The sequence below is a fragment of the Eubalaena glacialis genome, chromosome 2 (genome assembly GCF_028564815.1).
Source record: "Eubalaena glacialis isolate mEubGla1 chromosome 2, mEubGla1.1.hap2.+ XY, whole genome shotgun sequence".
In the NCBI taxonomy this organism is placed as follows: domain Eukaryota; kingdom Metazoa; phylum Chordata; class Mammalia; order Artiodactyla; family Balaenidae; genus Eubalaena; species Eubalaena glacialis.
In genome coordinates this window covers 12,011,955-12,034,387 of record NC_083717.1, presented here as the reverse complement: position 1 = coordinate 12,034,387, position 22,433 = coordinate 12,011,955, and the positions used below count along the sequence as shown (strand labels likewise).

Sequence of the window (22,433 nt, the reverse complement as noted above, 5' to 3'; positions counted from 1 at the left end):
GTCTTCATTTCCCTCCCCAATTTCAGCACCTCACCCACCCACTTGGCCCCAGAAATTAGGTCCTTCATTATTAAAACTGTTTTTCCCATCTGCAAGAAACAGAAGTTCTCCCCGCCTCTTAAATTCTAGGGGCCGGGTTGGGGGAGAGAAAAATGAAATCGCTGTAAAAATACTTAAGTTCTGAAGCACATGATTGGTTTTCAGGAATTGACCATAAAACTAGAGGGTGAAGAAGCTGGAGGGCTGAGGCTCGGGGCGGGACGGGGCTGCTGCAGCATCCCGCACCCCATCGCACCCCTGGGGCACCCCGCGTCCTAGGAGCATCGGCAGCGCCGCACTCCACGTACGGGGTGAACTCGGCCAGCTCCGCGCCATCCCGTTGTCACTGTGCACCCCTGTCGCCCCCCATTCCCTCCCCTCCCCCCCACCTCCTCCCCTCCCCCCCCACCTCCTCCCCTCCCCCCCCACCTCCTCCCCTCCCCCCCCACCTCCTCCCCTCCCCCCCCCCCCCACCTCGCGGGAACCGAAGGGCCGTGTATTTGCACTGACCTTTCCATTGTCTGCTGTCGGTGGCTCTCTTACAAATAAAGTTTGTGGCTGTTACTCACCAAAGCTAAGAACTGATGAGAAAACTGAAAAAACAAGTCTAGATGCATTATTGAAACAAAGTCTAGTTCAGCGTTTACTTGGCACTGAAGCATATGGAGACCATCAGTCCAGTTTGAAATGGGTTCCCCTGCCCTGGTAGGAAAGGTGAGGAGCTATGAGTTCTAGAGGTAGGGGTGGAGGAGAGCAGAGGCTCAGGGGAGGGAGCAGTAAGGACCATCCCCTCCCCTTAGGGCCCCAAGACGCACGTCTGTAGACCTGGTTTCTGCTGAATCAAGGTCACCTCCAGGGCAGGCTCTCAGGGCCCCACCCCCCACCCCTGTACTGTACAGGTGTGCCTTCCTGGCCACGCCTCCCCCAGCTCATCTCACGGGCTCTTTCCCCTACTGACCATGTCCAGGCTCCTCTCCAGCATCTCTGATGGCTGGTCCCAGCCTCGCCTCCTCAGGGAAGCCCTGCCCACCTGGGACGGTCCATGGCGGTACAGAACCAGCACACCGGCCGGCACACACAGCACACACCAGGTCTCAATGAGCAGAGAGGATGCCATGCCTGATGCCGCGTGGCTTGTACAGCAGTGCTCCCCGAATAATACCAGACCCAATTCTATAGTCGAGGGGAGAGGGATTTTAGAAGCTGGGATAACCTCCCCTTTACCAACCCTGACTTGATTCTTCATTTCAGTAGAGCAAAAGGAATTAGAATAATTGAGAGACCCCCTAGGGTGGTCGTGAGAAAAGAGGATAAAAGATCCTAAGTAGGGGGGAGGGATAAATTGGGAGATAGGGATTGACATGTACACACTACTATATATAAAGTAGATAACTAATAAGGACCTACTGTCTAGCACAGGCAACTCTACTCAATACTCTGTAATGCCCTATATGGGAAAAGAATCTAAAAAAGAGTGGATATATGTATATGTATAACTGACTCACTTCGCTGTGCACCTGAAACTAACACAACAATGTAAATCAACTATACTCCAATAAAAATTAAAACAAACAAACAAACAAAAAATCCTAAGTATTCAGCAAGTTTAACAAGGCGAAGGCTGACCAGGATACAGGAGAGACAGGACCCTGACTGGCATTAACGCTCCGGGCCTCAGTTTGCTTATCTGCAGAATGGGGGAGGCCAGTGGGGAGAAGGGAACCACAGGATCCCAGTCTTCTGGCTCTGTGATTGGCTCCCCTTAGTTCTTGTTCCCCCCCACCCCGACCCCCGACAGCTCACTGCAGCTTTTGAGGGAGGCCATGTGGAGAAGCCCAAAAGCAGAAATAGGCCAGTAAAGTCCCTTTCCAGTGAGGCCTCACCAAATACTCCATACTGAAAGGGTTCATAATGGTACCACTGGGAAAAGCGAGGAAGCCAGCAGGGCGCTTACGTCTGTGGAAGTTCTCACATTCCCGTGGATTCCATCCTGGGCCTTTAGGAATTCTGTGGACTCTGTCGTGGTTTAGTTCACTCTGGGAGAAAAGGCGTCATCATATACAAGTTGCAGTTTTCACTTAAAAGCTGCCACCTGGGATCCAGACCGGGTCTGCGGTGACCCCGCGTGAGCTCCTCCCAGACGTGCTGCACACATGGCAGCTTAGCTGCAGTGTTTTGCAGAGGTCTGTGCTCTCCTGTATCTAGCAACTTAAAAGAGATAAAAAGAAACCCCAATAAAAACTAACATCAATGGATTCTTTTGAAAAGAAAGCAAATCTTCTTAAAGCATTAACACATTGGATCGAAGTGTGGCTCATGTTTATAAACGCATGAGGAATTTGTTATGACGTAGGGGAGGAAAGTTGCAGGACATCGGAATAGAGAGACTTGAGTGGAGCCGGGGGCTCTTGGCCACCTCCCTTCTCCTTGGCCAGCAGGGTCTCTTTGGAGCAATTGGGATTTTAAGAACTGTAAGGAAGGTTGGTTATTCTGTGGAGAGATGCTGGAGCTATAAATGCTTACCTGGTCCCATCTGTGAGATCTTTGCCCTAAACACAGAAAGGAAAATTCTGTTTTGATGGATGAATCATACAGAATATCGTATTGCAGAATTTGTGTTTCTTGATGTGAAATTGTTGGTGGGGCTTGTAATACAGAGGTGAGGTTCACACCTTTAACTAATGCTTAAGTTTCTCTTATGAGGTCTGTGTTGGGAAACTCAAGCAGCATTATTATGTTCATTTTGTATTTGGAAACCAGAGGAGTACGTAGGGCTTATCTTGGACTACACGTAAGTGACCATCTGTGCTGGTTTGCCAGGGACAGTCACAGTTTCTGCATCGTGTCCTGTTGTCATTATTCATGGTGTCCCCTTTCCCTATCACAAGTGCTCTGGTTTATATTTAAGTATACGGTCACCCTACCCAGCTGACACACAGCTGGCAACAGTAGGATTGAAGATCCTGCATTTCATTCACCAGATCACCCACTTAAGCAAATGTTTTCCCAGTTGTCAAAAGTCCTTTATTTCTGACTTACAGAGTGACACACAACAGTGTGTCCTTTAGAAAAGGAGGTGGGTGACACATCAGACATGAGGTCTCTGGTTGAAACATTGTTGCTTGTTTTTCACTTTGTTTTGTTTGACTTTCACAGTTATCAATGCCTTGGAAAATTATATTTTATGACTTTGCCCAGCATTAATTATTTCTTTTGTGTCCCAATGTCATATTTTAAGCTCTCATGTTCTTAATAGGGTTTAAAGTTAAAAAAAAAAAGAAAGAAAAGAAAAAAATTGAAACATAGCAGCACAATTCCACAAATGCTTGATTCTAGCCATGATTTCTCTCTTGAAAAACTTACACAAAGGAAGTTGACATGCTTTCCTCAGCCCTGTAATTAAATAGGCCTGCCGAGAAGTCATACACAACAGTTTATGATTTTTGTGATTAATGCCCAGCATGGCAATGCCTGTTGAAGTTCTATTATCACAACCAGTAATGGCCCAGTTGAGTCATAGGTTTGCTCTGAGTGCAAAATCACCATTTGCCCTTACATCACTCTTTTATCTCATCAGTTGTCTTTCCTTTTATTTTATTTATTTTTAAATTGTCTTTATTCAGACGATATGATTTTTTTTTTGGCCATGCCACGCGGTATGTGGGATCTTAGTTCCCCAACCAGGGATCGAACCCGCGTCCCCTGCGTTGGAAGCATGGAGCCTTAAACACTGGACTGCCAAGGAAGTCCCATCTTCCTTCTAAATGACACTTCTCTGTGTCTTAGCTCATTTTGAGTCATGAATTGCCAACATATGGAGGCATTAACCAAGAAATCATCTTGCACCCTTCCTGGTTAACTGAAATGGAGTTGAAAATGTAGCCTGCTGGTAACCTCTTGTAGCTCTCTATGTGACTGCGGGAAAATCACATGTCAAGTTCTTCCCGCTTTCCTTACGCCTTTCACAGCAAATTTCAAAGTCTGGCAGTAGGCAGATTGGTTTGTCCTAGCAATTTTTTAATCCAGAAATTAAATTAAACTGAAAAGCCTTGTATACATCTAGTTCAAATAGTGTTTCTTCCAGAAAGAACATCTCCACAGTAACGGCAATGACAATAATAATGTGTTTCATGAAGATATGAATTACTAGGCTAATGTAGATTGTAGAATACAGTTACTGTTTTCCAGAGACCCCTCTCAGAGAAACTGACAATCAGCGAAAAGTTCTTAGTAAGGGCTGTGTGTTTTGGGGAGAGATGTATAGAATAGTGCCATGGCATTAACACAGAGCCTCTCAAAGTGTTTCCAGTTCCTGTTCTCAAGGAGGAGGAACAAAGGGCCAGTAATGAGTAGAGAAGAAGCTTTTCCCCATAGAATGGTCAGAAAGTTTGACTCCAGGAGAACATGTTTTACTGTAAATATGTCTAAATTTCGTGGTCCTTAATGATTTATGTTAATGATCTTCACTGCTAATGCCTTTTTCTTTTGTGCGTTCCCCAGAGAATTCTGCTTCGAGGAATGTCTACAGAGGCAGCAGTCTGCTTTGCTTTGGGGGAGGGGAGGGTTCGATCAGCTAAGACACGTGGTCCCCCAAGGGGGTTCCTTGGGCTGCCAGGAAACTAAGCAGAGCTCTAGACGGTTGGGAGAGCTGCCCCCATCTTGCTTATCCGGGAATCAGCAAGAGGAGCTCATTTGCTCTCACACTTTCCAAACAGCCCCAGGCAGGCATAATCTGCATCTCAAAATGAATCTTTTCTGCCTGGATTGAGCTAGTCTGGAAGGGCCCCAGGTAGGGCAGGGTGCTGTTGGTTGTTGAGGACCGCCATTGTAGGTGCCTTGCTGTCTCCTTCATCCTGGGACCCTGTACTCTCCTTTGCCTCTGTACTGTGTCAAGTGACAGGTAGAAACTGCCAGGGGCAGGCTCTTCACACACCACATCAAGTCGGGTTGGTGTCCGAGCCCAAAGCCCAGGGACATCTGGTTTAGGCTGATGATCTGGTGCTGCAGAGTTGCTGTCTCTCCCCGTCTACCCCGCCCCCATCCTTTCTGGCGTGAATCATCTGAAGACAAATACACAACATCTATACAAGGATACGGATAATCTGGACCTGGGGGCCTGAACACAGATCCCTCCTTCATAAGCACTTTGTACCCAAGGAAATAGTCAGGTTAAAAGGAGATTCGTCTGGCTTTTGCCGCAGGCCACCAGTACAGAAACTGTGTAAGATTAGTTCCGCCTTAAAGCAAGATTACCAGGTCATTCTGTTGCAAAGTCACGGAGTCCTTGAGTTACCTGCCCCTTCAAACCCAACTGCCTGCCTTCGTGCTATCAGGCTTGGCTTTAACTTTCTGGATGATCTACCACTTCTTGGGTTTCAAGAAAAATTCTTTTAGGAGTTGAGGGGTCTCTTCTTCCCTTCCTGATGTGAGTTGAGCTCACTTCCTGGCAGGATGACTTTTCTTTGTCCTTTATAGCCTTCCGAATCTTTTTTCTCCTAAATGGCCAAAATATGTCCCCCACGCTGCCAAAGCACACAGGTGACTCAAGGTCAGAATCTGGAGGATAGGCCAGCCATTGTTCTGCACACATTCTTCATCTAAATTTAAAACCTTGCCTGAATGACCTGTAAACTGGGTCAAGTTATGGTCAGCGGCCTAACCACTGTGTTCCCCACCCCCCAAAATGATGGGGCTCCTACAGATTAAAATATCACGCTCTCCCTACCAGTGAGTGTGTTACTTGTCCATATCTGAAACAGCAGCACCCACATTGCTCAGATTATTTTCCCGTATTTTTTTTGTGTGTGTGTGGATACTGTGCCTCCTCTTTTCACTTTCTGGGAAATTTGCCAGTGTTTCAAGGACTGGGTAAAGAACAAAATAAATATTTGTAGGTAGTTTAAAGGGAGAATGAGTAAGTTGGATGTAACTCTGTCCCTTCCAAAGAAAAGCATTGAATCCATTCAAATATTTTAAAGTAATTAACTGGAGAGATTCAAAAGGTTGATTTTACTAGTTTACTTTTCAGATTTGTGATCAACGTGTGTGTGTGTGTGTGTGTGTATGTGTTGGGGAGAGGAAGAAGAGTCGAGAAAGTGTAGGGAAAGGAGTACAAACTTTTAAATGTCCAGCTGAAGACATTGAAATTGATGGCGTGAAAAGTCAGGTGCCTCTTTGTGTCTGTTAATCAAGCTCTAAACAGTTGGTGCCGGAACGTGTTTACTCAAGAACCTTCAGCATATACCCTGTCTTCCTCACTGTCCTTTTAAAATGGGATTTCACTGAAATTTGGGACGTTCCGCAGTCGGCTGTTTATTTCTCTGGAATATCAGCCTACTGGGGAGGCTGATTCTGTGTCTGAGATTAAAGAGACGGGAGAACCAGCTTCCAGCAAAGGCTCCTGCCGGCGATCCTGGGAAATGTTTTCCTTCCTAGGCTGCGGAGTCGCCGCAGTTGGTGGCAGGGGCCACAGGCCGTGCGGGTCCCGGGCAGGAGAGCGCATCACCTGTTGGGGCCGACGGGAGCGCGCGGCGCGGGGCTGGCCGGGGCACAGCCCGCGTTTCTCGGGGGCCCGGCCCGCGGGCGGGCGGGCGGGCGGGCGGACAGACGGACGGACGCGGGGACGCGCGCGCGGGGGGACGCGGGAGGCGCGGCGCTGGAATGCAGTTTTCCCCGGCGAGAGAGACTTTGTACCGGAGTGGAGAGTAGTTTGGGGTGGGGTTTCGCACCGTCCCCTCCTCCCCACCCCCGGGCCCCCTTCCAGGCGCTTTCTGGGAGCTTTTTCAGAACTAGGCTCTGAAGTTTAAAGACCAGCGAAGGGCCTGGGCCGTAGGCAGGGACAATGGAAGAAAATGAAAGCCAGAAATGTGAGCCGTGCCTTCCTTACTCAGCAGACAGCAGACAGATGCAGGGTAAGTAACAGGCTCGTTCAAAGATGGAGTTACAGTTCCGCGTGTTCCTCGCCGCTGGCTGCTGCTTTTTAGAACTGCAGACCGGGTGCCTGGCACAGAAAAGGCGTATTTCTTGGGGTGGTGCGTTTCCCAAACTGAGTGGAGAGCTGTGAGCTGGACTTTATCTCCGGAAGGATTTGCTTAAGCAGCAAAAGAAGTGGCGGGGTGATGTCACGTTTGTAGCCCCGTAAGCCGTCAGTACGTGCTAGATCTCTAGGCAATGACAAATATATCGCTAAAAGCAGCTTTTCATACTCACTGCTCCAGCCGTGGGAGAGAGGAGCTCTTTCTGGAAAGCTCTCTCTGGGACGGCAACACTTCCATTCATTGGTTGGGGGATTCCATGAGGCAAAGGCACGTTGGATGCAAGTTTTGTCGTATTTGAGAGTTAAATCGCAGAGTTTGGGGCTGTTTTCTTTTCCAGATCGGAACAGCAGGGGTGCACTTGTCCAAGTGGGGGAGAGATGGAAAACTCGGTGAATTTTCTGTATGTTTAAATTCAAAAGTTGGGAGCTGTTAGATAATTTTGGTAAATTTTCTCCGAGCAGTTTCCCTTTGTGTTTATAATAGACTTGTGTTTTCCGTAGGGAATTTCCAGAAGCTTATGTTGTTCCAAATAAATTTTGCAGTGGGGTTGGGTTGCAGTGGAGAAAGGACTCCTTTGCTGTCCAGTGTCTGACGTCTGTGATTCCAGAGCCTACCCTGCAGTATCATACAGGCAGCATGTTCGGACACCAAACAATCGAGAAGCCCCCAGCCCCCAGCCTACCCCAGGTTCATCCGGGGGCCAGTTAATAATGGTGTTTGCGGGGCTGCTGTGATGTGCGTGGGAGAAGCAACAATGCACAGGGGAAAAGGTGTGTGTTTTTTAGAAAGGCAAAAGGGAAGTAACAAATGACTCATCCACACCGAAAATGCAAAACTAAGCCAGACAGAAGAAAATGCAATTAATTAGAAGAGATAAACACACACACACTCCCAGCCCCCCACCAGTGAAATGCAGGAAACCTCAAGACCAGTAAACCCTGGAGAATCCCAGTCGCATAGCCATCAACTAGCCGGCTGTGTTTGTGCTTCCAAAGCACCACGCTCTCCTCAGTGGGGCTCCCTCGCCTCCCTTTCTCTCCCCATTTTGATAGACAGGATCCTACAGCAGGAATTCAACCTCTGCGCTTCTGTTGAAGTAAAAATACTCAGAATCTAGAGGGGCAACAAGAGTGGGACCGATTTAAGAAACGACTTTCAAACAACCATAGCAATTCGAAGATACTTCAGCGGCTGGAGACGGTCAGACTGAGTGTGATCACTTTCTTTATTCATTCATTCAATGAATATTGAGCGTCTGTTACTTGGGAGTTACTGTTTTAGCTGCTGGGGATCCAGCAATGACCAAAATAGACTAAAAACACTTGCCTTCATTGAATTTTTATTCAAAGGGCCAAGTTTGGGGGGAAGGGGAGTGGTGGAGCTAGACAATGAACAAGTAAGGAAAATAGATGGCATATTAGATGGCAGCGTTACCAGATTTGGCAAAGAAAAATACAGAATGCTCAGTTAAATTTGAATTTCAGATAAATGGCAAATAATTTTTTAGTATCAGTATATCCCATGCAATATTCGGGACATACTTATGCTAAAAATTATTTGTTATTTATCTGAAATTCAAATTTAACTGGGCATCTTTTATTTTAGCTAGTAACTCTGTTAGGTGGAAATAAGGCCGTGGGGAAAAATAAGGCAGGGAAAGGGAGGATTGAGTGTGGGAAGGGGGCAGGGGGTGAACCCATAGTAAGGTCATTAGGGAGAACGTCACTGCTGTGATATTTGAACAAACATCCGAAAGAAGTGAGGGAAGGAACAGGAAGAGCATTTTCAAAGAACAGAGTGGGGAAAGGACGGGAAGAAAAGAGGTTAAGAGATAATTCTAGGCCGTATCAGGTAGGGCCTGTGAGAGTGTAGTAAGGACTTGGGCTTCCGTTTCAAGGGAGGTGGGAGCTGCTGGCAGGTCTGAGTGGTCTCATAAAGGGTAGATCCTGGGTGCTGTACTGAGAATCACCCCAGTGGGAGTGGGGGAGGGCAGGGAGCCCAGTTGGGAGGCTTCCACAGTAAATCAAGCCCTAGCTTGGACCAGTGGGTAGGGTAGTAGAGTATTGAGGATGAAACCAAGTTTGCCAAGGGATTGGATGTGGGGTATACGAGAGACAGAGGAGTCAGAGATGAGTTCAAAAATTTTGGTCTGCGCCTTTGGGGAGTTGCCATTTACCTAAATGGGAAAGTGTTTGAGAGGAGTAGCTGAGAGGGTGTTTAATGGCTTGCAAGTGGGTGGAGAGCAGAAAATCTTTTGGATTTGGTAGGATCGAGAGGCTTATCAGGCATCCAAGTGGAGATGTTGATTGCGATTTGGATATTCATGGCTGGAATTGAGGAGAGGGGACCGGGGATTGTGAAAGATGGATTAGGATCGGGTCCATGTGCAGAAGGAAAGGTCCCAGAGATGCGCCCCAGGGCACACCAGCATTTAGAGGTCAGGGAGGCTGGAAGTGGTGGCTGGAGAGATTGTGAAAGGGAGCTAAGAATCCCGGTTAGATTTCTAAGATCCGGTTGAGTCCTGGGTGAAAATGGTGCTGTGAAGGAGTGTGGTCTCATCTCCAGTTCTTTGATGCGCGAGAGGCCCACGCAAGGGAGGCCAGGCCTCTGATGCCCGCATCACCCGAGATACCACACGCCCATTCCTATCCTTGCACACTTGATCGTATTTGACATCGTAATGCCGGTGGCAGTGTGGTGTTCGGGGGCAGAGAACATGCCTTCTTTGTCTTCACATCCCCAGCACCTAACTGAGCACCAGGCATGGGACGGCGATCAAGAAATACGCGCTGAACAGAAGGCTAATTATACCACCCCAGGGCTTTGAGTTTATCAATCTACAATAGATAAGGATCCCTTGGGTGATCATGTAACTTGTTCAAACCGAGACAGTTTTGAGAGTGAAAGGGGGGAATGCTCTAAATAATTTCGCTGGGACGACAGTTGTAACCCAGAACTGTTTGGCAAACTGGGCGCATATGGTCACCTCGAGAATAGCTCTTATAAATGAGGCTCCCAGGGCTAAATCGTCAGCTAGTGAGTAATAACAGTGTGAAAGGGTACTTCCAAGTGCAGAGAGGTGCTTAGTAATTAGCAGTTGAATTTGAATCTAACCGTATCACACTTCTTTTGAAGGTCCTGGGCTCCTAAGAGTGGTCCTGGGGGTTCCTGGGGATGCCTGTCCGCCCACAGCAGCCCTGAGGCAACTGCTTTTGCTCTGGCCCCAAAGGTCTTGAAACCCCTGTGCACGTGAAGTGCAGTCAGCCACCTGCTTACCTCTACCACCCCTGATTCTCCCGTGTCTTAAGATACTAGTATTTACTATGGTGGTAATCATTTCACAATATATAAGTGTATCAATTCAATACATTGTACACCTCAAACTCAGACAAGGTTATATGTCAATTATATCTCAATGAAGCCGGAAAAAAAATAGTATTGGCAGCTCCACAGGGTGCAAGCTCGGGGAGTCCCAGACATTTTGGCCTCCGCTCCGGTCTCCTCTAAAATTGCCCCATCAGTTTCTGTCTCTTATCCTGCTTTACCCTTCAGAGCACTTATCACTATGTGACATTTATATACACATTATCTGTTCGTTGTCTGTCTCCCTAATTATAATGTGGATCCTCTTTGAGGGAAGGGAATTAAGTCTGTCTAGATCGCCATTTCACTACACTTCCTAACTCCTTTCAGTGTTTGGAGCAGTCACTCAATAAATATTTGCAAAAAATGAATCAATCAATTAATCAGCAAACCAACCTTTGAGACAAGAATGCTTTCCTGGGTAGGGGAGGGGCTGTTGCTATTTTGTCTAAAATCTCTACCAGAAACCTTCTCTTTTTTTAAATTTTGTAAGGTTTGTAGAGGAATGTACATAATGATCTGGTTTCAGCTGTAATTTCTGTGCCAATTTGTCTCTGGTGGTGATCTTTATGATATTAAGAAGAGAGCTGGCAAACTGAGGAACCCTGTGGGCCCCCAACAGAATATGTGATACATAGGAGTCAGATAACCTGATTGCTGTAATGTCTGTGGTTTAGCATAATCAAGGTTAATTTTTTTGAACGCAGTGGAATGTGGACATTCTTGGCGGAGTGGATCTGCTGGATGGTTTACCTCCAGGCCACCCTGGGACCTAGGTTCCTTCTGTCCACTTATGACGCCATTCCCCAGGCTCTGGGAGGCTTCTGCTGGAGCTTTTGCATTTAACCGGCCAAAGGGGAAAGAGAAAGGGCACGGAAGATTATTCAGGAGGTCAGGGGCCAGGACTACAGGTGGCCCACATCACTTCTGCCCACATTGCATTGACCGGGATTAGAACAAGGCCCCAGCTAGATGAAGGGGACTGGAAAATGCACTTTTCTTCTGTGTGCACAGGAGTATGTTACGGTTTGAATACACGGACAGACAAAATGTGGCTGCTGCCATGGTAGATCCAGATAGATTGTACAGCGAGTCAAAGCTGCAACTCCCCGCGATGTTCCGATGCAAGAGAGCATCCCGGCACAATTGAAAAAGCGACACCTTAGAGACAGCTGACCAGCAGCCACTGTGAAGCAGTGGGGGACTCCTTCCCTAGGAGGCCAGGGCCTGCCTAATCTGACCCAGGAATACAGTGTCAGGAAAGCCATCAGCCCTGTTCCTGGCTCTCAGGTAGCAGGCAGGCGTGGAATGCCTAAATGATGCCAGGTCCAGATCCCGGACTGCAGGTCAGCCGACCCAGCCCAGGCAACCCGAGCGGGGGCCAAGAAGCCAGTCTCGGCAGCTCCCACGGTCTCCCGCCTGCAGGATGATTTGCTGTGTGGATGTCTACCTTTGGATGACCCATCTTCCATAATCCTCCGCCTCCCCGGCATACCTGGTACATACCTGCCCCTCCCCATGTCCCCACTTTCTACTTTTCCTTTCCAGAAGTCTCCATCCCAGCCAGGAGGCCCTTTGAAACTCAGAAGAGTCTCTCTCTGGCACTTCTGCCCTCTTGATCCCCACCCACTCCTGCTTGGGAAAGGTTGGAGGGGCCATTCTCCACTGGAAGCTCCCGTCCTGCTCTTGCCCCTGCTGGAAACTGCGGGAGGGATGGCTCTGGGCTGGGGAGGGGCAGGGAGGGAAAACTGGAAGCCTTGTCTTCAGGCTCCAGCTTCATTATTTGTTTGACACCGATTCCCAGAATAGTAAACAGCTTGACACACCCAGACTTAAATGTTAGCACCAAAGTGCACTCCAGGCAAGGTTAGAACTGTGTTTCTGTTTCCACGCCTTGGGCAGCGTGTCCGTGTGGATAGTGCGGAATTGGTGGGACTTGAGACCTCTGACTCCGAGCTGTGGAATTGTGATCACACACCCTCTGCTGCTCCCCTTTGTTTGTTTCCTGCTCGGCTGAAAGATCCCATTCTCCCCAGATGACCAGAACGGGAGAGCCGTCTCCTGTCCCTCGGGCGTGGGAGTCGGTAGCTTCCAAGAACTGAGTCTCGTAGTGGGAAAGGCTCCAGTGAACAGGAGGCTTCGTGTGGGAACGGCGTTGGGTTATTATGGGTGCCGTGAAAGTGGAGCAGGGGCCTGGTGGGGCCCCGTGAGCAGGTGGGGGCCCAGAGCTGAGTGAGGGGCAGGCAGGTGAGGCCGGGGAGGGAGTGGGCGCCCAGGGCAGTTAGATGTCTGCCCCGGGCTGTGCACTGGTGCCGTTGCTGCTGTCCTCCACCTCGCCTTAAACCTCCGTAAGCCCCTGGAGACATTTTAGAAGAATCCACAAGACAGAAAAAATGGGAAAGTAACCTAAGATTGACGTGACCTTCTTAGTGGGCAGTGTTAGGAAGGGTGGGGCTTGGAGGGTCACAGAGTTGGGGGCTGCTCAAAGGTGGATGCTGATAGATCGACTCTGAACTCCAGCTCTGCCCCTCCCCGCTCCTTTCCCAATTTATTTCAAAGAACGTGCAAAACTCTCCAGTCTCCAAGGGACTGCTGTTCTGGCTGTTTTGACCCCTTCTGAGGATCCTGAGATGAAACAGAATAGTTCTTGTGAGTCTGTGTGGCAAAGCAAGGCCAAATGGAACTTTCTGCCCTTGTTGGTAGCTGAAGAACAGGAGTGTTTATCCTTATGGGTGGATGTGGATATTTGTGTGTTATGTCCAGGTGAAGAAATCACCTTCCCAGCGATTCCGTCCTGCTAATTAATCTAGATGTCCTGGATGACTTTTAAAATATATTATTTTTATGATGTCAAAAGTAATCAAGGGCATTTCCTGGCGGTCCAGTGGTTAGGACTCCATGCTTCCAATGCAGGGGGCACAGGTTCAATCCCTGGTTGGGGAACTAAGATCCCACAAGCCGTGCAGTGCAGTCAAGAAAAAAGAAAAAAAAAGTAATCGTAAAAATCCATTTGTAAGTCAGCTGTGTTGTATCACGTATATAGCAATTTTGGCTAATACAAAACTCACATGCACACACTCACTCAAAAAGATAAGGCTGAACCTCTTCAGATTGCCCACATATTTACCAACCTGAGATACGGCATTTTCTGCACCTGGCTTTATCCAGTAGATCCTGTTACCTCTGTGTCATTAGAGAAGAAACCACAAATAAGGTAGCCATCACGTGAGCCCATATAATGAGAAGGTAAACTAAATGAATGGAATTATAGTTAATCTCCCAATATCTTTTTTTTCCCCAGCCCGAAGGTCTTTATTGGATGCTTACTAATGATTAGCATGGGCTGGGTGCTAAGGGAAATTCCAAAGAAACACATGCATGAAAGCTCGTAATAAACAGTCGAGTTCTCTTCTCACAATTTTCTTATTGATCCTGCAGTATCAATAGCACAGGTAATATTATTGAACTCTCCATTTTGTAGGTAGGAAATCAAGACAGACAGACACCAGATGGCTTGGCTAAAACCACATGTGGAGTAGGCAGTGAAGCAGGGCCTAGTACTCAGGGCTTCTATGTAATTCCCACAGCCATCCCCTTCCCTATTGAAAAAATACTTCACTCAATAATTGCGTAACTTGAGGTGCTCCCATGTTCAAGGTGGTTTTCAGTGGAAGACTCTTCTCATCATCTGAGGAAAAGGGAACAATTTCCACCCATTCTTCCAGATTTCAATTCCATTATTTCAGGAGTGATTTGAGCCTCCCTGGTTTCATACTGAGTCCCAGAGCCTTTTTATTTATTTGTTTTTTTCAATATCTTTTAATCCAATAGTTCTGTCGTCTCCCCTTCTAAACGTACTGCTGAAACTAATGAAAAGTAGAATGAACTAATTGGGCTATTTTTTTCCTTCGCTTTCCTCATCAGTATCTGATGGAGATGCTGTAATTAGCCATGTAATGAGAAGGGAAGGGTAAACGAGAAGAATTATTCCCAGAACACACATCTAAGGGTGAAAAACTGGAGCAGGACAACGAACCGAAGATTACAGTATTTTCTGTGCCTAAGCAAGGGCGTTGTACCTACAGTTCTAGACACAAGCATTTCTAGGTAAAGAAGAGGGAAACTGTATTGGTGTCATTGCCTCTGGAGGAGCTAGTTTATGTGTAAACTCTGGACACGTGTTGGTTTATATCACTGACGTCAAGATTTAGTTCTCTGAGACTCTAGTCTAGAACTCTTAAATATTGGGTGTATTTTCTGTACTTAATTTTCATTCATTCATTCATTCATTCATTCATTTATTTATTTATTTATGGCTGTGTTGGGTCTTCGTTTCTGTGCGAGGGCTTTCTCTAGTTGCGGCAAGCGGGGACCACTCTTCATCGCGGTGCGCGGGCCTCTCACTATCGCAGCCTCTCTTGTTGCGGAGCACAGGCTCCAGACGCGCAGGCTCAGTAGTTGTGGCTCATGGGCCTAGTTGCTCCGCGGCATGTGGGATCTTCCCAGACCAGTGCTCGAACCTGTGTCCCCTGCATTGACAGGCAGATTCTCAACCACTGCGCCACCAGGGAAACCCTGTACTTAATTTTTAAAGATAAATAATTAGCAAATACACTCTTAAATTGGAAACTTATTTTTTTAAATAATTTAGAGTATATTTATGATAAAAAAATTTTTTTAAAAATTTTTTAAAAGTGGACTTCCCTGGCAGTCCAGTGGTTAAGACTCCATGCTTCAAATGCAGGGGGCACGGGTTCAGTCGCTAGTCGGGGACCTAGGATCCCACATGCTGCCTGGCGTGGCACAGCCAAAAAATAATTTAAAAATTAACAAATAGAGAGTATTTAAAAGATTTAAATTTGCATATCTAATACCAGTTCAACCATGCTTATTTTATTAATGAAAACAGTGAGGCTGAGAGAGGTCCCATTGTTTGTCCTCAGTCTAGGATTAAAGGCAGGACTCCTGAGACCCAGCCCTGTGCTTTTTCCAGGGAATTCAGTGGACAAGGATACCTTACTCTGCCTGCGTCTGTGTTACTGTATATGAGCTGCTCTACATGAAGAGAACTTGCAAGCTTCTGAAGTACTTCAGAATGCTTATTACTTTCTCTTCCTATTCTCGTTTTTGTTCTGTTTTGTTTTGGGGTTTTTTTTAAGAAGTAACTCCTGGGACTTCCCTGGTGGTGCAGTGGTTAAGAATCCGCCTGCCCTTCTAGGGAACACAGGTTCGAGCCCTGGTCCGGGAAGATCCCACATGCCGCGGAGCAACTAAGCCCGTGCGCCACAACTACTGCGCCTGCGCTCTAGAGCCTGTGAGCCACAACTACTGAGCCCGCGTGCCACAACTACTGAAGCCCACTTGCCTAGAGCCCGTGCTCTGCAACAAGAGAAGCCACCACAGTGAGAAGCCCGCGCACTGCAATGAAGATTAGTCCCCGCTCGCCGCAACTACAGAAAGCCCGCACGCAGCAACGAAGACCCAACACAGCCAAAAATAAATAAATAAAAAATAAATAAATTCATTAAAAAAAAAAAAAAAGTAACTCCTCTTTCTCAGTTAACTGGAATATTCAAACCTGACGCTCCATTTGCCATCCACTGAGAATGAGTGGAGATTCCCTATGCATGGTCATTGCCGGCCTCAGTTGCTCAGTTCTAAGTAGGAATCACTTGTTCTTACCTGGCCAGCTCAGAGGCCAGGTGTCTGGGTCAAGACCTTCAAAATGCACCATCTCTCTTCCCTTTTCATTGAGTATTTCAGATAAAGTCTGTTTCAAGTAAAACGTGTCTAAGCCTTTACATCCCCTTGATTATTACCTGTAATAATATTCTTCTGCTTGCTTGGTTTGTGATAACAGGGAGAAATTGAATTTTCAAGTGGTTCACATGTCCATGATTATAATGGCTATTTTTGGTCTTGGAGATAAAACAAATGTTTCAGAAACCACCTTCAGATTATAAAAATATAAAAAATCCTGTTACCAGGATGAAACTGTGTTTAAAAATAAAGAAATAATCAGAATCACGGAAGTTAACTTTTCTGTAATTACAGATGAAGGTGAAGGGTAACCCAAATTGCCTGCAAACTAGTCCGACCAGGGGTTCTCGTTTTGAATAACCTCAAGGAAAGAGTCAGAAATTGTAGAGATTTTGCTGCAACATCTTGATTTCTAAAGTGCAGTTTTGCATATTTCTTTCGATTGTTGATTTGCTCCCCTTCTTGCCACACATACACACACACGCACAAATGTGCTAAGTTGCATTCATGTATTAACAGCTGCCACAAATGCTCTTGGTGCTCTGTAAATGAGATTTCTAGTGTGAAATCATTAATTGTGAGGTGTATCTTTTTTGTTTTTCAGAACAAGGAAAGAGCAATCTGCAGGTAGCATCCTTAGAAGATGCAGAATGTCGCAGAACCAAGGAACGCCTTTCTAATGGAAACAGTCGTGTTTCAGCTTCCAAATCTTCCCGAAACATCCCAAGGAGACACACTCTAGGTGGACCTCGAAGTTCCAAAGAAATACTGGGAATGCAAACATCAGAGATGGATCGTAAGAGAGAAGCTTTCCTAGAACATCTGAAGCAGAAATACCCCCATCATGCCACAGCCATCATGGGCCACCAAGAGAGGCTGAGAGACCAGGTACAAATATGCTGCCATTTCACTCTGCAGAGCTCATTCTTTTTTTTTTTTTCCTTTTTCTTCCACTTTTATTGAGATATAATTGGCCTATGGCACTGTACATTTAAAGCATACAGCATAATGATTTGACTTACATTCATCACGAAATGATTATCACAGAAAATTTAATGAACATCTATCATCTCATTTAGATACAAAATGAAAGAAATAGAAAAAATTTTTTTTTCCTTGTGATGAGAACTCTTAGGGTTTACTCTCTAAACAGCTTTCATATATAACCTACAACAGTGTTATTACGTTTATCATGTTTACTTTACATCCTGAGTACTTATTTATTTTATGACTGGAAGTGTGTACCTTTTGACCACCTTCATCCGATTCCCCCTCCCCGTGCAAAGCTCATTCTTTAATGAATATGAAGGAAAGTAAAGACCTTCAGTTTAAAGGGGAAACAAATAGTTGAGTGGATTGTTCCCACTGTTGCGTTGTCCCAGATATCTTTGGGGGGTTATGGGAAGGAGGCAGATTGGTTTGACCCGACGGCTCAGCCCTCTTTACCAGCAACAGTAAGAGAACCGGAGGTGAGAGAAGAGAGACCCGGAGAATATGCAGTTCCCCTAAAAGAGCGTCCCAGGTTCAACCACAAATACATGTAAAGTGCAGGCAATGCACGGGTATCACTTAACTGAGTAAAGCACGGGACCAACTAATGTGTACCCCGATAGCACTGAGTGCTGGGCACAGTGAATGAATGAATACATGCATACATACGTACATACATTTTTCAGGCTAAAACAGAGCATGCAAAGGGGTAGACTTGTGATAAACCCCTTTTCCTTAAAAAGCTGACATTAGGGTTTTGTTTCCTGCTCTTTTTTCTTTTCTAATCGGAGGTGTTTTCCTTTTGCACGCTTGGCTTTCTGCTGTCATCAGCTACCTGTTTTCTCAGGTTATCTTGACAGCCGTACAGATGTCACCCGGCTGTGCCTCAGGATGTTTTTGTTTCTTGTCTGTGTGTAGTTACTTTTTAGCAGACAGCGTGGGTTTGGGGTTACAGGAGATGGGGGGGCACCCTCCTCTGTACCCCTCACAGATAGGCGTCTCCATCTGCGGATGGAGACCATGGTAACGGAAGCAGAGCACACTTAGCCATAGGACTGGTCGGGTACAAGGGCAGGCTGTTATTGATTTCAACACTAATTGAAATTAGTAGAGAGACAGGTAGAGACAAGCTCTGTGTTTTAAGTCTGCTCTCTTGCCAGTTAGTTACAAAAGCGATGTCTAACTCGGCTTTTGATCGTCCGTGGAAATGGAGATGGGCACCAGCCTGAGTAATTTAAATCTATACTTTATCCTCAATCTCCTGTGCCCCTTTAAATGGAAGCTTCTCTTCTGTGAAATCTTTATCAGAGTGCCTAAAAATGTGAAATATGCCTCATGAACTGCATGTTGAAAAGTTCACATTCCCAAGAGGCAGTAGGCCCAGAAGAAGAGAAACAAAAGAAGAATCTGGGTTGATGTAGAGATGAGCAGATTAATTCTTCAGTAAATAAGAAAAGGATGGCCATCTTCATTTCAAGCATGTATAGAAAATACCCCATTTTCTTTTATTTCTATTTATTTATTTTTTAAATTCATCTCCCCACCCCAGTTTTATTGAGATATAATTGACATATAACAAAAATACCTCTATTTTCTGTTGATAGTTGGACACTATCCATTTAATTAATGGAGTTTGTGCCTCCCTCTGTGTCATAATATGTGAGGCATCGTACTTTATCCAGTGCTCTTCGGATTGAGGAAACTCAGGACAGTTACGATTATACGATTTGCTAAAGAAAAGTTGGAATTTGAATCCAGTTAAGTCTAAATCCTTGTTTATTCCACTGTTCTATTAGTTGAAAATCATTGCGTATAGAGCAGATAGTATGGTCTGTGTATGGGGTGTAAGGGACATGTGGGGGGTGTGTGTGTGTGTCTGTGTGTGTGTGTGTGTGTGTGTGTGTGTGAGAGAGAGAGAGAGAGAGAGACAAAGAGATAGAGAGAGAGAGAGAAAGAGACTATAGGGACAGCAATCTGGGTGAAGGAGGCTAGAGAGTTGATTTGTGTTGAGTGAGGAAGGCAAATGTATATTTTTGAAGTTAAAATGTATTATTTTGCAAAGAAATATAGAAATTAGTCTGTCAAAAATGGTAAATTTTCCATTTAAAAATTTTTTCAATTGCTGTAACTGTTATTATTTGTGATGTCATAATTGTTGCTACTACCATGATGATGATGGCTTTGGATAAAGTTATTATATGGGGGGCCTAAAAATAACCAGAAGGTTGTAAAGGGCGATGGTGTCAAAAGACAGAGAGTAATGAATGTGGCTGAGTGGCCTCAAGCTCCAATCTCCTGTCACTTGCATCTCCGCCATAATGTAGTCTGGCCACGGCTGGTCAGCTGCCCAGCTGCCCCTTCGTTGGGTAATTTGAGATGAATTCTTGTGTATTCCAAGCTGACTATCCAAAAGGGGAAAGGCTGTGATGCTGGATCTGTGTGTACATTTTTTCTTCTGCTGCTGTGTTGCAAAGGAACCTTAATCAGCATTGTAAACATTAGAGATAAGCTTAGGTGACGACTTAGGAAATTCCTATGGACAGCACTTCACCTTCTGTCTTTTTCATTCTTTTTCTCCTACTGCCCATTTCCTCTTTCCTATCCTCTTCTCCACAACACCCTTTGTTCCTCCCTGACCTTGTGACAATGGATTATTCCAGGCTTCCTTTACAGGAAGATCACGTGACCAGCCATAAGGAGGAATGCAAATATCACAAGTCTGATGCACTTTCCAGATATGGAGTTTGTAAACACCACATACTCTTCTGGTGGCTGTTTTCTTGGTTGCTTCCCATAAAGGTGGCCTTAGTGAGAAGAGTGCCAGTGAGAGAAATCAAGAATAATGTGACGAAAATGCTGTATCCGGTACTATACATGAAATATCTTGGTGCTAAGGGAATCCAGGTTCTAATTCCTTGGTATCAAACATCAGGAGAATCAGAGCACGCCTTATGTTTTGAAATATGAATTCAAACACTTGGAAGATTCCTGGTTGAAAACTTATACTGGAGACTTTGAAAATAAGTCAGTCAAGAATTTTCTTCAGTCTAAATTATTGAAAAGCACAAAGGTTTCCTTTAGTCTCTTCTACTATCTTTAAAAAATGCAGATGACAGTATCGCAGGATAGAGCTTATGTGCGTATAGTAGACGGAATCTTTATGACTCCCCAGCATACTCCTGTGAGGCAGTCAGGCTGTGAAGCTGCATCATCTGGCAGCGAAAGGCTTGGCTCTGGGGTCAGGCAGGACCGGGTTGGAATCCAGTCTCCACCATATGCTCGGTGTATGATTTGGAGCTGATGACTTAATCTTTCTGTTTCAGTTACCTCATTTGTCAAGGGAAGATAATACCTGTGTCACAGAGTATTGAGAAAGAAAATGACGGATTCTCTTCCTGTTTCAGTGGCAGCTCTTAGCATTACAGTATTCTGATTTGTGATGTCCAAAAGAAGAGTCTCGGAGGCTCTTATTTTCAAATTAGTATTTAAAGTCATTTCACTTTTTTATCAACACATATTTGAGTACCTGAAGGTGTTAATTTTTCCCATTGTCAGAGCACAATTTTGTTATATTTCTGAAATTTGCTTGTATTTTTCCTTCATTAAAAGCTTCAAATTTGGATTTCTTTCACTTATTCATCCCATATATATTTATTTGGCACCTACCATGGAAAAGGCATTGTGAGAAATACAGACAAAGAGGCATGGCCCCTGCCTTCAAGTCAGTAAAAGAAATAAGGCATTCACATACAGAGACTAATCTTTCCAGATCCAGCCTAAATGTCACACCTGCTGAGCTGGTCATAGCATCTTGCAGTACCTGTATTGTAGCATCTAATCGTGCCTTTATTGTGCTTTTACTTATGTTTCTTCTCCCATCTAAAATATGCTTTTGGAGCAAGAACTTTGTCTGAACCACCTTTGTAAAGTCAGCATTTAAGGGAGCACACAACCAAAATTAGGCATGATTAATTTTTGTTGAATGAATAAATGAATGAGTGAATATTTCTAATACAATTAGAATGTGATAGGTACCATTTGTTTGGTACAGATAGAGAGCGGTGGGGAATCCAGGGGTAAAGAGATTGATGACAGTTTTGTCAGTCAGAGGGGACTGAGGCTAAGAAGCTAAGGAAGGCTAAATAAACAATTACCCTCAAGTCAAGAAGCCAGCAGGTCGGCCAGGGTCTGAATTTCCCAAGTCTGTGGTCTCTCCATTTGTTATTGACCTTGGTGTTTGCTTCCTCTGCCTTTCATTTTTCTAAAGTTTTGATAACAAATTATGTAGCTCACAGTGGGTCAGGCAATAGAGACATTCATTCCATTGCCATTTCTTTAAAAAGAGAAATCTTATTCAGTTCCCGAGCATATGAGATAACCATAGAAAATAGATTCGAGTATATATTTTACCTTGAAAGAAAGTTACTTTTTGGAAATAGCTCTGAGTTCAGAAAGGTCTGTAGTTCAGCCATCTCTCTCGGTCATCGTCACTGTGTCACTCTACAGTGTGGAAATGCTCTTCTTTCATGTCTTTTCTAGTGAAGAAACAGATGTCCAACTGGCCTCTCCTACGGAAGCCAGCTGTCCACTCCTAGTCTCAGAAACCCTTCTGAAAATAATTTTTCAGTCCTTATTCCTAGTTACACACAGAATTTCTATTTAACTAACTAGGTATATAGTATTCTACAGAGTATTAGTTTATGTGTATTCTTATATCTGATGCGGTCAAATCTTTGGAGGAAAGAGGGACACAGTCGGCCCTCCGTATCTGCGGCTTTCACATCCTTGGATTCAACCAACCGCAGATAGAAAATATTGGGAAAGAAAAATTCCAGAAAGTTCCAAAAAGCGAAAATTGAATTTACTGAGCTCTGGCAACTACTTCTATAGCCTTTGCATTATATTTACAACTATTTATATAACATTTCTATTGTATTAGGTATTATAAGTGACCTAGATGATTTATAGTATATGGGAGGACGTACATAGGTTATATGCTAATACTATGCCATTTTATGTAAGGGACTTGAGCATCTTTGGATTTTGGTATCCGAGGGGGGTCCTGGATCCAATCTCCCATGGCTCCCAGGGACCACTGTACATTTTAACGTAAAAGTCTAATGTGTTCTTCCATTCAGTACAAAGAGTGAGAGAGCTATAAAGGTTATTTTCCTTTAACGTGAACATTGTGGAGGGTTAAAATAAGGAGATAAGTACATGAACAATGACAGTATCTGAAATGGG

The 22,433-nt window shown here is 45.2% G+C and overlaps 1 protein-coding gene across 14 annotated transcripts in view; it reads left to right on the top strand.

Moving 5' to 3' along the window:
- The window catches only part of KIAA1217 (KIAA1217 ortholog), a 516,301-nt gene that overhangs the window by 166,018 nt on the left and 327,850 nt on the right, over window positions 1–22,433 (top strand). For 5 of the 14 annotated variants that reach the window (XM_061178654.1, XM_061178646.1, XM_061178629.1 and 2 more), the window contains exons 1-2: window positions 6,699–6,950; window positions 16,804–17,087. In XM_061178654.1, the coding sequence (XP_061034637.1) occupies window positions 6,881–6,950; window positions 16,804–17,087 (354 nt within the window). In that variant the 5' untranslated portion in view covers window positions 6,699–6,880. Of the gene's footprint in view, window positions 1–6,696; window positions 6,951–16,803; window positions 17,088–22,433 lie in introns of those variants that run through there. The other 9 variants (XM_061178637.1, XM_061178663.1, XM_061178672.1 and 6 more) reach the window with 5 other exon arrangements.